The sequence below is a fragment of the Hyperoodon ampullatus genome (genome assembly GCF_949752795.1).
Source record: "Hyperoodon ampullatus genome assembly, chromosome: 6".
Classification (NCBI taxonomy): Eukaryota; Metazoa; Chordata; class Mammalia; order Artiodactyla; family Ziphiidae; genus Hyperoodon; species Hyperoodon ampullatus.
The window spans coordinates 56990276-57006531 of record NC_136919.1 but is presented as its reverse complement, the minus strand read 5'-3'; the positions used below and the strand labels follow the sequence as shown (position 1 = coordinate 57006531).

Here is a 16256-nt window from a genome sequence, read left to right as displayed (position 1 = left end):
CACTGAAAGGGATATATCAAAGGTGACTCCTTGATTTCTGGCTTCTCTGCCAGGTAGATAGGAAACATTAGAAGACCAGGTAAATGGGAAGAACATAAGTTTGGTTTTGGATATGCTGAATTTGAGGCACAATTGAGACACTGAAGAGGGACTATCCAGTAGACAGTTGGATATACCTTTTTTTGGTAATGACATCCCTCAAACATATTATACTATGAACAAGTTAGTCATAATATCTAATCAGATCTCCTCCACCTTGATTAAAAGTCTTCACTTTGATTTGTTAAATAACTTTCTGGGTACCTGTGTACTTCAAACACAGCCAGCCTGCTTGTCTAAGGGCTAATTCCAGATCCTGAAAATGTTCTCAGAAGTCTACTTCCTCGAGTTAACATGTTTTTGTGTCTGTGCTAAACTGTGACTGAAGGCAGGTTCTAAATAAAAGACACGGTGGTTATTTCATTATTTACTTAAATTTCTGCTCATACTGTATATCTAGGAGATCAGGTTTAATCTTCTTTTTGTGTTCAGTGGTCCTTCCTCACCTTGAGATTATAAATCTTTTTTCCTCCTTTTCTTCACTAATAAAAAAATAAAAGTAGTGCATACATTTTTGAAAACTTGAACAATGGCACTTGCAGGTAGTGAAAGTAGTAAGTGGTAAAATTTCTCCTTTTTACCATTTTCTCTTTCTTTTCTTCTTTTTAAAAAATTCACTTTCCTGTTGGGCCCTGGTGGAAACTAGGAAGTGACAGTCTGGAAAGGCTCAGGGAGAGTAGAGTGGCTCAGAGGTTTCTCCAAGTATTGGCCTTGGTTTCCTCTGGAGTATAGGCAAAGCTAGGGTGATCTGGAATCAGATCCAGGCACGTGGAATCAGGGACCAGCTAATTCCAGTGAAATTGGAGCCCCATATCTAGATGTATAAAAAAGTATTTATAAGCCTATACATTCCATGTGTTTTAAAATTGGATATCTTATTCATATGTATATTGTTCTAAAACTTGCTTTTTTTCCCCACTTAATATGTGTTGGACATCTTTTCATAGATCTGTTTGCATCTTTATTAATAGCTGAAGACTATTCTATAATATGATTGTGTCATATTTTAAATATTTCTCTATTGGCAAACGTAGTTTTCTTCTTCCATTTCTTTAAGATAACAGATGCCTTGTAAGATCTTCTTTTGGGCATATGTAAGGGTATTTCTATATGATAGGTTCTTACAAATGCAATTTATGGGAAAAAGGCTGTTCATTTAGAATTTTTATGGACACTGCTAAATTGCCCTCCATAAAGTCTGAATGAATGTATGCTTAACCTGAAAATGCTTATTCCCCATTCACTCATTAACACTGGATATTATGAATCGTCCTCTTCTGTGATCTGCGTATCTATATCTCTGCTCATTTTTCTATCATATGATCTGCCTTATTTTGTAGCTTTTCTTTGTTTTATGTATATTAACCCTTTGTCATATGTGTTATAAATATTTCATCTCAGGTTATCTCTTATCTTAATTTTATGTTTTCTTTCCCCTGAAAACCCTCCCCACTAAATTTGCTAAAGTGATCTGGAATTTTTATGACAGATTGTCTTTTTTTTCTCTCTTTTTTTACTTTTCCCCTCCAAAACCTCTCTTAACAATTGCTTTAAACTTTATAGTGACATTTGAAAAATGTTAAAGTCTTGATTGTAAATTCTTCTGGTATTCATTCTGAACAAGTTCTTTGTAGGCTATATCTTTCTACCACTTCAGTTCTTTCTTATGCTTTATCTTAAAAAAATAATAGCTTTATTGAGATATAATTCACATATTAAAACTATTCTTTTAAAGTGTGCAATTCAGTGGTTTTTGGTATATTTACAAAGTTGTGCAATCATTCTGCATTATCTTTTAACTGGAGAACCTCTTGAAGAAAATTTTTCAGAGTACTCTGTCTGAAAAATATTTCTTTTGTCTTCATACATTATTCTTAGTCTTTTTTGGGAGGGGGGTTAGATTTATTAAGTTATATAAACCTTTCTCTCATAATTCCATATACATTGCTTCATTTAGTGTTGCAGATGAGAATTCTGATGCCAAATTAGAAATGATGTCAATCTAATATTCTTTATTTTATAGATTTTATTTTATAACTTAAAGTTCATAGGATTTTCTCTTTACCTATGGATTTGGGAAATGTCAGAAATTTTTTCAGTCATCTTGCCTAGCCTTTCAGTTTAAAGACTTAGGTCTAGTGAATTTTTCTTCTATCCTTTCTTTGGTTTTTGCTTCTCTAAAGGTTATGTTTTCTTCTATTTTATTATTTTGATTTTTAGCACTATTCAAACTCTTGTAGCCTCTTTCTGCAATTATACAGATTTCATATAAAAATTTTTAATTTCGTAAGAGCAGATCTCAGATTCAGAGTAACAATGGCTTGAAAACAATAAAAAGAGGGTTTTGTGAAGAAAGATGGAAAATACTAGGATTTAGGCATTTAGGACTTAACTGTAGTTAGTTTTAGGAACATTCTAGGTTTTAGCATTCATGAACTCTGAAACTTCTGTTTACATAACCTTACAAAGGGAAAAGCATCATAATCTTTATGGTACAGTTACCATATTAGATTATCACAATTTATTGAAAAAATAACCAGGTACTTTACGGATATATTATTATTTATTCTTTAAAGCAACACAGAGGTGGGCTTATTATTATGATTCTCTTGTACAGGTGAAGATGTTGAGGCTTCTGGACATCAAATGGCTTGCCCAACATTCCCTAGCTAATTAGAATTAAAACGGGGATTTAAATACAAATCTGAAACCATCCCTCTCAGCCCACTTGAAATATTTAAATAATTTAAGAAATTATTCTAAAATAATTGAATTTAAGGCAATGTGTTACCATTTGAATGGATCTACATGTGATTTGATTAACGCCATCATCTTTCAAAAATTATAATCTATTCATGTTACACTCTTGCTTAAAATATAGTATGGACTCAATTATCCACACAGTAAAGTCTGGATCCACAAATAAAACAAAATGTAACTTACAGGTTAAAAAACTGGAGTTAATTTACCAGCCTCAGTGGTTCTGGGAACTCCCTGGAATTAAATGCACATAGGATGTATGTGCTTTTCTCTGGGATTCTAGTGCTTTCATAAAGGGGTAGGTGACCCAAATTGGTTAAAAATCATAAGTCTGTTATTTGTCTTCTGTAAAACTCTAGTCATGTGACAAATAAATCATTAGATAAGGAAAACCAATATAATTTTACATGCAAAGAGGGATTATTTAATGAAACCATATTTCTTGGAAGAAATTCAGTCAGAAATTCAGTCAAAATCGATCTTCTAAAATGAGTACCCTTTAAACTAATCATTAGGTCCAGAGAGTGGCCTTATGAGGTTACCAGGTGAGGCTTGGACTTCTTCCATTTCAACCATGCATAAATGGAGTAATTTTAGCTTAAATCAGACTTTAAAGTTGATTACCCGTTGTGTAAACATTGCAGACAAGAGACAAGGAGACTTCTGAACATGTAGTGACCCTCTCACCAAGGTAAACCAGGGCAGACTCCTCTGATAGGTCTCAGTCGGATACTGGAATATGGAACTGCTCACTGATTCAGTGATGATTAGAAGTTATCTACTAAATATAGCTACAGACCTCAGATTTCATGGTCTTGTATAAAAATCTAGGCATAGACCTGGGCCAGAGCCTTAGGGTTTTGTGTCATCCTGAAGACTAACTTTCAAAAAGCAAGACAGCAGCACTGAGGCCTGTGACTGAGGTCGGACATTCACACCCAGGAATAGGTTCTTGATAAATTGGTGATAGAGCAGTTACAGTTTCCATGCTGAAGGCTCTTCAGATCTCTGTAAAGGAAAGTGTGCAGAGTTGTGAAGAGCTGGGGCATATACTGGAAGGTAGCATTCCTTAAAGTCTGGGATCCTTAGCTACAGAATGGTTCTCATTCTGTAAAAGTGAATGGTGTGAAGAATTGCAATGAAGGAAATTATTCTAAAAGATTGGATGCTGAGGTATCTTCTTCCTAAGCCTTAGAGGAGGAGGATTCTAGAAGCTCAGGGTGTCAACAGAGAAGGTTCTCAGAAGAATCTGAGCAGTCTTGAAGGAAGAAAATAAGACAGTACATTGGTTCCCAAGGAGATATCATGCCATCAGACCTTCCTAAGACAACTGCACGTCATTCCAATTTTTTAAAAAATTTACTTTTTAATTTCTATTGAGTCACAGTGGAATTAACTAGCCATATTTTTGATGAAGGCAAAGTAGAATTGACACAATACCAATGCAGAGTATGTGAGAAAAGCTGAACCTCAGTTTGACATCCAGCAGAGAACACACACAGGAAAGAGAATCTTAGAGAACAGGCTTCATGCAGTGTTGGGGCCTCTGTCTTCACCAGAGGATCCACACAGGAGAGAAACCATACACATGTGATATCTGTCACAAAACACTCATTCATGAATCTGCACTGCATGGTCATAAGAGGATCCATGTGAATAAGAAAACATACTGTTGTATAGATTGTGGGAAATGCTTCAACTGCAAGAGAAACCTCACTGCTCACCAAAGAATCCACTTAGGAAACAAACCATGTGAGTGTCTCCAGCAGTGCTGTGAAATAGAAATATATTGTACTATGAGCCACAACTGTGAGCCACATTTATAATTCAAAATTTTCTAGTAGCTGTATTAAAAAGTAAAAAGAAATGGTTGATATTAACTTTAATAATATATTTTATGTAACCCCACATTTCAAATATATTATTTCAATATGTAATCAGTATAAAAAATTACACGATATTTTACAGTCTTTTTTGTGTTCTAAGTCTTTTAAATTCAGCGTGTATTTTACACGACAGCACATCCCAATGTGGATTAGCCACATTACAAGTGCTCAGTAGCCACATGTGGCCATTGGCTACTGTATGGGACAGTGCGACCAAACCTTTTATAAGTTGTAAAATTTTAAATGCCATAAAAGCGTACACTAAATAACATCTCATGTAATTGCCCCAAAAGATATCAATTAATTAAGTCCAGGTCTTGTCTTGGCTGGAGATGAAGTTAAAAGTGATTTCTTTTTGTTTTTTTTTTAATTAAATTAAATTTATTTTTTTAAACAGCAGGTTCTTATTAGTTATCCATTTTATACATATCAGTGTATACACGTCAATCCCAATCTCCCAATTCATCACCCCCCCGCCACCACTTTCCCCCCTTAGTGTCCATATGTTTGTTCTCTGCATCTGTGTCTCAGTTTCTGCCCTACAAACCAGTTCATCTGTACCATTTTTCTAGGTTCCACATATATGCGTTAATATACGATATTCGTTTTTCTCTTTCTGACTTACTTCACTCCGTATGACAGTCTCTAGATCCATCCACGTCTCTACAAATGACTCAATTTCATTCCTTTTTATGGCTGAGTAATATTCCATTGTATATATATGTACCACATCTTCTTTATCCATTCGTCTCTCGATGGGCATTTAGGTTGCTTCCATGAGCTGGCTATTGTCAACAGAGCTGCAGTGAACATGGTGGTACATAACTCTTTTTGAATTATGGTTTTCTCAGGGTATATGCCCAGTAGTGGGATTGCTGGGTCATATGGTAGTTCTATTTTTAGTATTTTAAGGAACCTCCATACTGTTCTCCATAGTGGCTGTATCAATTTACATTCCCACCAACAGTGCAGGAGGTTTCCCTTCTCTCCACACCCTCTCCAGCATTTGTTGTTTGTAGATTTTCTGATGATGCCCATTCTAACTGGTGTGAGGTGATACCTCATTGTAGTTTTGATTTGTGTTTCTCTGATAATTAGTGGTGTTGAGCAGATTTTCATGTGCTTTTTGGGCATCTGTATGTCTTCTTTGGAGAAATGTCTATTTAGATCTTCTGCCCATTTTTGGATTGGGTTGTTTGTTTTTTTAATATTGAGCTACATGAGCTGTTTATATATTTTGGAGATTAATCTTTTGTCCGTTGATTCGTTTGCAAATATTTTCTCCCATTCTGAGGGTTGTCCTTTCATCTTGTTTGTAGTTTCCTTTGCTTTGCAATAGCTTTTAAATTTCATTAGGTTCCATTTGTTTATTTTTGGTTTTATTTCCATTGTTCTAGGAGGTGGATAAAAAAAGATCTTGCTGTGACTTATGTCAAGGAGTGTTCTTCCTATGTTTTCGTCTAAGAGGTTTATAGTGTCTGGTCTTACATTTAGGTCTCTAATCCATTTTGAGTTTATTTTTGTGTATGGTGTTAGGGAGTGTTCTAATTTCATTCTTTTACATGTAGCTGTCCAGTTTTCCAAGCACCACTTACTGAAGAGACTGTCTTTTCTCCATTGTATATCCTTGCCTCCTTTGTCATAGATTAGTTGACCATAGGTGCGTGGGTTTATCTCTGGGCTTTCTATCCTGTTCCATTGATCTATATTTATGTTTTTGTGCCAGTACCATATTGTCTTGATGACTGTAGCTTTGTAGTATAGTCTGAAGTCAGGGAGTCTGATTCCTCCGGCTCCATTTTTTTCCCTCAAGACTTCTTTGGCTATTTGGGGTCTTTTGTGTCTCCATACAAATTTTAAGATTTTTTTGTTCTAGTTCCGTAAAAAATGCCATTGGTAATTTGATAGGGATTGCATTGAATCTGTAGATTGCTTTGGTTAGTACAGTCATTTCCACAATATTGATTCTTCCAATCCAAGAACATGGTATACCTCTCCATCTGTTTGTATCATATTTAATTTCTTTCAGCCGTGTCTTATAGTTTTCTGCATACAGGTCTTTTGTCTCCCTATGTAGGTTTATTCCTAGGTATTTTATTCTTTTTGTTGCAACGGTAAATGGGAGTGTTTCCTTAATTTCTCTTTCAGATTTTTCATCATTAGTGTATAGGAATGCAAGAGATTTCTGTGCATTAATTTTGTATCCTGAAACTTTACCAAATTCATTGATTAGCTCTAGTAGTTTTCTGGTGGCATCTTTAGGATTCTCTATGTATAGTATCATGTCATCTGTAAACAGTGACAGTTTTACTTCGTCTTTTCCAGTTTATATTCCTTTAATTTCTTTTTCTTTTCTAATTGCCGTCACTAAGGCTTCCAAAACTATGTTGAATAATAGTGGAGAGAGTGGACATCCTTGTCTCGTTCCTGATCTTAGAGGAAATGTTTTCAGTTTTTCACCATTGAGAATGATGTTTGCTGTGGGTTTGTCATATATGGCCTTTATTATGTTGAGGTAGGTTCCCTCTATGCCCACTTTCTGGAGGGTTTTTATCATAAATGGGTGTTGAATTTTGTCAAAAGCTTTTTCTGCATCTGTTGAGATGATCATATGGTTTTTATTCTTCAGTTTGTTTATATGGTATATCACATTGATTGATTTGCATATATTGAAGAATCCTTGCATCCCTGGGATAAACCCCACTTGATCATTGTGTATGATCCTTTTAACGTGTTGTTGGATTCTGTTTGCTAGTATTTTGTTGAGGATTTTTGCATCTATGTTCATCAGTGATATTGGTCTGTAATTTTTTTTTGTAGTATCTTTGTCTGGTTTTGGTATCAGGGTGATGGTGGCCTCATAGAATGAGTTTGGGAGTGTTCCTTCCTCTGCAATTTTTTGGAAGCATTTGAGAAGGATGGGTGTTAGCTGTTCTCTAAATGTTTGATAGAATTCACCTGTGAAGCCATCTGGTCCTGGACTTTTGTTTGTTGGAAGAGTTTTAATCACAGTTTCAATTTCATTCCTTGTGATTGGTCTGTTCATATTTTCTATTTCTTCCTGATTCAGTCTTGGAAGGTTATACCTTTCTAAGAATTTGTCCATTTCTTCAGATTGTCCATTTTATTGGCATAGAGTTGCTTGTAGTCGTCTCTTAGGATGTTTTGTATCTCTGCGGTGTCTGTTGTAACTTCTCCTTTTTCATTGGTAATTTTATTGATTTGAGTCCTCACCCTCTTTTTCTTGATGAATCTGGCTAATGATTTATCAATTTTGTTTATCTTCTCAAAGAACCAGCTTTTAGTTTCAATGATTTTTGCTATTGTCTTCTTTGTTTCTATTTCATTTATTTCCGCTCTGATCTTTATGATTTCTTTCCTTCTACTAACTTTGGGTTTTGTTTGTTCTTCTTTCTCTAGTTCCTTTAGGTGTAAGGTAGGTTATTTATTTGAGATGTTTTTTGTTTCTTGAGGTAGGATTGTATTGCTATAAACTTCCTTCGTAGAACTGCTTTCGCTGCATCCCATAGGTTTTGGATTGTCGTGTTTTCATTGTCATCTGTCTCTAGGTAGTTTTTGATTTCCTCTTTGATTTCTTCAGTGATCTCTTGGTTGTTTAGTAATGTATTGTTTAGCCTCCATGTGTTTGTGTTTTTTTCCCTGTAATTGATTTCTTTTTTTTTTTTTTTTTTGCGGTACGCGGGCCTCTCACTGTTGTGGCCTCTCCCGTTGCGGAGCACAGGCTCCAGAAATGCAGGCTCAGCAGCCATGGCTCACAGGCCTAGCCGCTCTGTGGCATGTGGGATCTTCCCGGACCGGGGCATGAACCCGTGTCTCCTGCATCGGCAGGTGGACTCTCAACCACTGTGCCAGCAGGGAAGCCCCCCTGTAATTGATTTCTAATCTCATAGTGTTGTGGTCAGAAAAGATGCTTGATATGATTTCAATTTTCTTAAATTTACTGAGGCTTGATTTGTGACCCAAGATGTGATCTGTCTTGGAGAATGTTCCGTGTGCACTTGAGAAGAAAGTGTAATCTGCTGTTTTTGGATGGAATGTCCTATAAATATCAATTAAATCTATCTGGTCTTTTGTGTCATTTAAAGCTTGTGTTTCCTTATTAATTTTCTGTGTGGATGATCTGTCCATTGGTGTAAGTGAGGTGTTAATATCCCCCACTATTATTGTGTTACTTCTGATTTCCTCTTTTATAGCTGTTAGCAGTTGCCTTATGTATTGAGGTGCTCCTATGTTGGGTGCATATATATTTATAATTGTTCTATCTTCTTCTTGGATTGATCCCTGATCATTATGTAGTGTCCTTCCTTGTCTCTTGTAGCATTCTTTATTTTAAAGTCTATTTTATCTGATATGAGTATTGCTACTCCAGCTTTCTTTTGATTTCCATTTGCATGGAATATCTTTTTCCATCCCCTCACTTTCAGTCTGCATGTGTCCCTAGGTCTGAAGTGGGTCTGTTGTAGACAGCATATATATGGGTCCTGTTTTTGTATCTGTTCAGCGAGCCTGTGTCTTTTGGTTGGAGCATTTAATCCATTCACGTTTAAGGTAATTATCGATATGTATGTTCCTATTACCATTTTCTTAATTGTTTTGGGTTTGTTTTTGTAGGTCCTTTTCTTGTCTTGTGTTTCCTACTTAGAGAAGCTCCTTTAGCATTTGTTGTAGAGCTGGTTTGGTAGTGCTGAATTCTCTTAGCTTTTGCTTTCTGTAAAGCTTTTGATTTCTCAATAAAATCTGAATGAGATCTTTGCTGGGTAGAGTAATCTTGGTTGTAGTTTCCTCCCTTTCATCACTTTGAATATGTCATGCCACTCCCTTCTGGCCTGTAGAGTTTCTGCTGAGAAATCAGCTGTTAACCTTATGGGAGTTCCCTTGTATGTTATTTGTCGTTTTTCCCTTTCTGCTTTCAATAATTTTTTTTTGTCTTTAAGTTTTGCCAATTTGATTAGTGTGTGTCTCGTCATGTTTCTCCTTGGGTTTATCTTGTATGGGACTCTTTGTGCTTCCTGCACTTGGGTGGCTATTTCCTTTCCCATGTTAGGGAAATTTTCAACTATAATCTCTTCAAATATTTTCTCGGGTCCTTTCTCTCTCTCTTCTCCTTCTGGTACCCCTAAAATGCAAATGTTGCGTTTAATGTTGTCCCAGAGGTCTCTTAGACTGTCTTCATTTCTTTTCATTTTTTTTCTTTATTCTGTTCCATGGCAGTGAATTCCACCATTCTGTCTTCCAGGTCACTTATCCATTCTTCTGCCTCAGTTATTCTGCTACTGATTCCTTCTAGTGTATTCTTCTTTGCAGTTATTGTATTGTTCATCTCTGTTTGGTTGTTCTTTAATTCTTCTAGGTCTTAGTTAAACATTTCTTGCATCTTCTTGACCTTTGCCTCCATTCTTTTTCTGAGGTCCAGGATCATCTTCACTATCATTATTCTGAATTCTTTTTCTGGAAGGTTGCCTATCTCCACTTCATTTAGTTTTTTTTTTCTGGGGTTTTATCTTGTTCCTTCATCTGGTACATAGCCCTCTGCCTTTTCATCTTGTCTATCTTTCTGTGAATGTGGTTTTTTTCCCACAGGCTGCAGGGTTGTAGTTCTTGCTTTTCCTGTCTGCCCTCTGGTGGATGAGGCTATCTAAGAGTCTTGTGCAAGTTTCCTGGTTGGAGAGACTGGTAGTGGGTAGAGCTGGGTGTTGGTCTGGTGGGCAGAGCTCAGTAAAACTTTAATCCACTTGTCTGCTGATGGGTGGGGCTGGGTTCCCTCCCTGTTGGTTGTTTGGCCTGAGGCGACCCAACACTGGAGCCTACCTGGGCTCTTTGGTGGGGCTAATGGCAGACTCTGGGAGGGCTTAAGCCAAGGAGTACTTCCCAGAACTTCTGCTGCCCATGTCCTTGTCCTCATGGTGAGACACAGCCAACCCCCGCCTCTGCAGGACACCCTCCAACACTAGCAGGTGGGTCTGGTTCAGTCTCCCCTGGGGTCACTGCTCCTTCCCCTGGGTCCTGATGCACACACTAATTTGTGTGTGCCCTCCAAGAGTGTAGTCTCTTTTTCCCCCAGTCCTGTTGAAGTCCTGCAATCAAATCCTGCTAGCCTTCAAAGTCTGATTCTCTAGAAATTCCTCCTCCCGTTGCCAGACCCCCAGGTTGGGAAGCCTGACATGGGGCTCAGTCACTCCAGTGGGTGGACTTCTGTGGTATAAGTGTTGTCAGGTTTGTGAGTCACCCACTAAGCAGTTATGGGATTTTATTTCATTGTGATTGCGCCCCTCCTACCGTCTCATTGTGGCTTCTCCTTTGTCTTTGCATGTGGGGTATCTTTTTTGGTGAGTTCCAGTGTCTTCCTGTCGATGATTGTTAAAAGTGATTTCTAGATAGCAATGACACAATACATGTTAAGCTCTTAGGAGAGTACTTAGCTTACAATAGATGATCCGTAAATATGAACAACCATGATTTTAAAAATATTACTTTAAAAAAATTTAACAGGTAATCTTTATTTCTAAGATTTCTTTTTTGTTCCCAAGGAGCATCTTATTTAAAAAGGGCAGGGTAATTTGTGACCACGTGGATGAACCTGAAGGGTATCGTGCTAAGTGAAATAACCCAGACAGAGGAAGATAAATACTGGATGGTACCACTTATATGTGGAATCTAAAAAAAGAAGTTGAACAGATATTGCTGCCAGGGGCTGGGTGGGAGAAATGGGGAGAGGTTGGTCAAAAGATACAAACTTCCAGTTATAAAATGAATAAGTTCTGAGGATCTAATGTACGATGTGGTAACTGTAGTCAACAATACTGTGTTGTGTACTTGAAATTTGCTAAGAGAGTATTTAGCGTTTTTACCAAAAAAAAAAAAAAAAGTAACTATGTGAAGTGATGTGTTAATTAACTTGATTATGGCAGCCATTTTACAATGTACATGTAAATCATGTTGTACACATTATATTACAATTGTATTTGTCAGTTTTACCTCAGTAATGCTGGAGTAAAATCCTGTTTCACAATTTAAAATAATTAATAACAGGCAAAAAAATAAAAAAGGGCAGGCCTTCTTTTTGATTTATTATCCTGCTGCCTCTTACAGAGGATAAGGAGAAAACTTAAATTTCTGTTCCCCACTTCCATTAACTTTGTTTTAATGGGGGTTATTTTCTCTGATTGGTCCCCTGGCCCACTTTTTTGAGTGGCTGTTCCATTTCATATGTATGGTTATTATTCATGGTCTGCTAATATTTATAAATGAAGGACTTGATTATTCAGTGTGGGTAACTGATGTGGTCACTGCCTGCAGTTATGTGGGTTAGTGTTTCCTTTTTCCTGATTGATTTTCCCCCAAGTGCATGTATGGAGGTGATTGATAGGTTAGTGGTTTGATTCTTTGGCTCCACTTCTCCTCCTTTCAATGTGTTGAATGGGAGCTTGTAGGCCTATTCTTGGCTGTGCTATGCAATAAGCTGGGTGTGTGTGGATGGCTCCTGTTTAGTGTGGGTGGCAAGTGTTCAACTATTTAAAAGCGGTAGGATTAAGTACCTGATTAGAATATTCACTTTATAACATTTGACATGTTGTTATATTTCTTTACAGGAATACACACGGCTTGATAAAAGCCATTATGAAATTATTACAAATGCAAGCTGTTAAGGAAGGACATGGTGGAGAGAAGAATATTCAGGATATATATAATATTAGGTATGCCTTTTCTCCTTTCTTTTGAAACTTTTTTTTTTTTGGTGAATTGTTAAATAAGTTATGAATTGAGACATGCGAATCCATTAAGAATTAGTATATTTAACTCAGCAATGACTGTGAGTCTTGCCCTCTCGGAAGTTAGTATTTCAAAGAGTCAGGATTGAGATAGAGTTGACTACTATATGCTGAGTATCACCAACGTGGCTTTCAGGGTTGTTTCCTTGGAATTGGAATCTTTTATCCAAAATTCAGGTCATTTGCTTTGCTTTAGGATATAGAACCATCTTCCCAATACTATGAAAACTCAGTTTTCATTGTACTAAGTTCATTGTACTCATTTCATTGTACTAAGAGCAGAAAGGCTTAGTTTAGGCAGGAGGGTAAACTTCCTCACTATAAAAAGTAATAGGAGGACTATCCAAGGGTTATTACCCAGCGCAAGGTCAGTACTTAGGAGCATTGATTTGCCTTTTTTTTTTGTCATCTACAGAATGTAACATGGTAGAATTATTTTAAAAGAAAATATACACAGCAACAGTTATGTTGAAATATATTGGATTCTATGGGAGAGTTTGGATAAGGGAAGGCGTCATGCTTACTTTTGAAGGTGACCTTAACCATTGCCTTGAAGGTCCTAGAAAGTCATTTCTTAAGAGAGGGGCTCCTTAGTGAGCAGGGGATCCCAGAAGATGCCATGTAACCAGTGTATATTGTCCTGAAAACTCTGTTCAGTGATGCATCTAGAATATGCCTGTTTCAAAAGAATGAGACCGTGAGACCATAAACAAGGGCACTGGTTCTGGGGGAAAATGACTTACATAGGCTATGGCGATCCAACAGGGAAAGTAAATCATACCTGTGAACTGTCATTGGCTTGAGCATACAAGACCTGCAGTTTTGAGCATTTGACACCACAGCTATCAGAAGCTGTGCGTGCCTCTCCAAAGTATAATAATACGTGGTACCTATTACTTACGTATATTTATAGTACTTTCCTTTTGATAATAAGTAAACAGTGTCTCATATATTACAGTGCTCTTTCCTGATTTTTTTTTTAATGTCTTTATTGGAGTATAATTTTCCTGATATTTTAGTGCTATTTATCATTTTTATTTTTATGAGCACATTATCGAGAGTTTTTTAAGTCACTTTTTAAAAACAAGGTCAGATTTGCATTTTATATATTTTTTATTAATTAAAAAAAAATTTATTTATTTATTTGGCTGTGCTGGGTCTTAGTTGTGGCACACGGGATCTAGTTCCCTGACCAGGATCGAACCCGGGCCCCCTGCATTGGGAGCGTGGAGTCTTAACCCCTGGACCACCAGGGAAGTCCCTCTTCACATGTTTCTTGAATGTTTTCAAAACCACAGAAAAGATGGAAGAATGTAGTACAATGGATTAGTTAATTCATTGTTAACTTATTAGTTAACTTGGTTTATTTTAAATTGGGGAAGCAAAAGGAAACTTATTTATTTGAAAATACTATGGAAACTTTGGGTGTGCAGGAGAAAGTTTTCAAAATTGATAAATTGGCTTTTCTTTTTAAAATATGCATTACCTTAACCAGAAATGAACCTAAGGAGTAGATAAGCAGGACTTAATGTTTCTAGATGAGTCGTATAAGCATCTGTGTTCTCTTTTTTTGAAAGAAGTTCAACCTCTTGGGCCAGAGTTCCAGGATGGGAAATAATTCCACTTCATTGTTGTTCAGTTGGAGTTATTTACCTATTTTAAAATAGGAAAGCTATTGAAGTTTTACATTTTTATATAACAGTTTTATTGAGAATAATTCATATACCATACAGTTGACTCATTTAAAGTACAATTCAATGGTTTTTAGTATATTCACAGAGTCATGTAACCATTGCAATAACCAATTTTAGGACATTTTCATCGTTCCCTCAAATTCCTCACTGATTAGCAGTAGCTCTATATTTTCCTCCACCCAGTTGGGTATTTTAAATTCAATGGTTCTCAACACTGGCTGCTCAGAACCACCTGCGTATGCCTAAAAACCAACAAAAATAGGAACAATGAAATACCCTAGACCAACTGAATCAGATTCTCTGCCATGAGGCCTAAGCTTTTGTAGTTTCAAAAAGGTCCCAGGCAATTCTGATTGACAGTGAGTATAAGATGGTGTGTTAGCGGCTGTCTACTATGCATTCTGATCACCTGAGACCTTGTTGAATGGCAGATTCTCTTTCCTTAGGTCTAAGGTGGACTCAGGATTCTTGTCTAACAAGCTCCCAGGTGATGCTGACGCTGACAATGACACTGACGCTGATGCTGCTGTTTCCCCACCGTACTATAAGTAGCAGAGCTATGAGCAGCATTAGCAGTTCCTGGGAGCTTGTTAGGAATGCAGAATCTCGGACTCCATCTCAGATTATCTGAATTAGAGCCCACATTTTAGTAAGATTTTCCAGGTAGTTCACAGGCACATTTAAGTTTAAGAAGCACTAGTTTTGATGATGATAGAAGGAAATTTTCTGTCACACAGAAGAATCAGAGTTAGTGTCATTTTCATACTGATTGTCCTCACTGTGTGCAAGTGCTAAACTTTCAGTTACCTGTAATGTTTCACCTGTGTTCCTATTTATAATTAGTTTTCTCCAGTAGTTGGTTCTTTTAACTGCAGTCTTGTTTTCAGAAGACAAATAGATGCAAGGTGTGGATAGGGAGCCTAGTTTGAGGAGCTGAAATCAGACTGGATATATAAGGTTTGTCTGTAGAGTGGTGACACATTAAGAGGACCAGAATCAATCACCTGAGTTGGCATAATCCAGTAATGTTTATGGAGGGCCCTTATGTGAATGGCTGTTTGGCACTATAAATCAGTAGAGTGTAATCGAGTGTATAAGAGTCTTAAGTTCCTCCAGGGGGGATTGTGGGCAGAAACACAGGAGAGGTGAGCCTGGAGAGCAGATTTCCCTCAAGAGAGCTATGATTGCCTGAGTCAAGCATAAAATTGTCATGCTGTTTTAGAATCTTCTTTGCCACATGTTGGTTAGCAATATCATCCAGCCTTGGAGAGGAAGGCTGATGAGCTCTGTATGAAAGCATAAAAAGGATATGAGAAGCTTAGAACTCCACTGAAAGGTGTTCCCTGGTTATGCCGTAGGATTGATTTAAAATGGAAGTAGTATGACAAATAATTATAAGCTTTCTGGGCATGAAACTCATCTGTGTTTTTATGGTATTAAGGACTCTGCTACTATATAGTTGGATTTTAAGTGTTTCTCACTTCTTTTTGTCCTAATAGCTGATTAATTTGAATTATAGTAAAACAGAATATGTGGTCATCTTATTTTTTATTAAAATTTTTTTAAAAATTGAGGTAACATTGGCTTATGTTACTGTTTCATGTGTACAACATTATATTTTGACCTATATACACTACAGCATGCTCACCACAAAAAGTTTAGTTTCCATCTGTCACCGTATAGTTGATCCCATTTATCTGTTTCTCCCTCCCCCTACTTCCTTTCCCCTCTGGTAATCACTAATCTGTTCTCGGTATCTATTTGTTTGCTTTTGTGTGGTTTATTTTGTTTGTTTATTTATTTTTAATATTCCACATGTGAGTGAAATCGTATGGTATTTGTCTTTCTCCGTTGGACTCATTTCACTTGAGCATACTACCCTCAACGTCCATCCAGGGGTTGCAAATGGCAAGATTTCATCTTTTTTTATGGCTAAGTAGTATTTAATTGTACATATATACCACATCTTCTTTATCCATACATCCATCAATGGGTAACTTAGGTTGTTTCCATATCTTGGCTGTTGT

General features: G+C 36.8%; 1 protein-coding gene across 3 annotated transcripts in view; it reads left to right on the top strand.

Moving 5' to 3' along the window:
• The window catches only part of FOCAD (focadhesin), a gene marked incomplete at its 5' end in the record, with an annotated part of 286040 nt that overhangs the window by 14770 nt on the left and 255014 nt on the right, over positions 1-16256 (top strand). For 2 of the 3 annotated variants that reach the window (XM_079706945.1, XM_079706947.1), the window contains one exon: positions 12356-12460. The exons of the other annotated variant lie outside the window; for it this stretch is intronic. In XM_079706945.1, coding sequence (XP_079563071.1) covers positions 12356-12460 — 105 coding nt within the window. The remainder of the gene's footprint in view (positions 1-12355; positions 12461-16256) is intronic. 3 annotated transcript variants of the gene reach the window in all.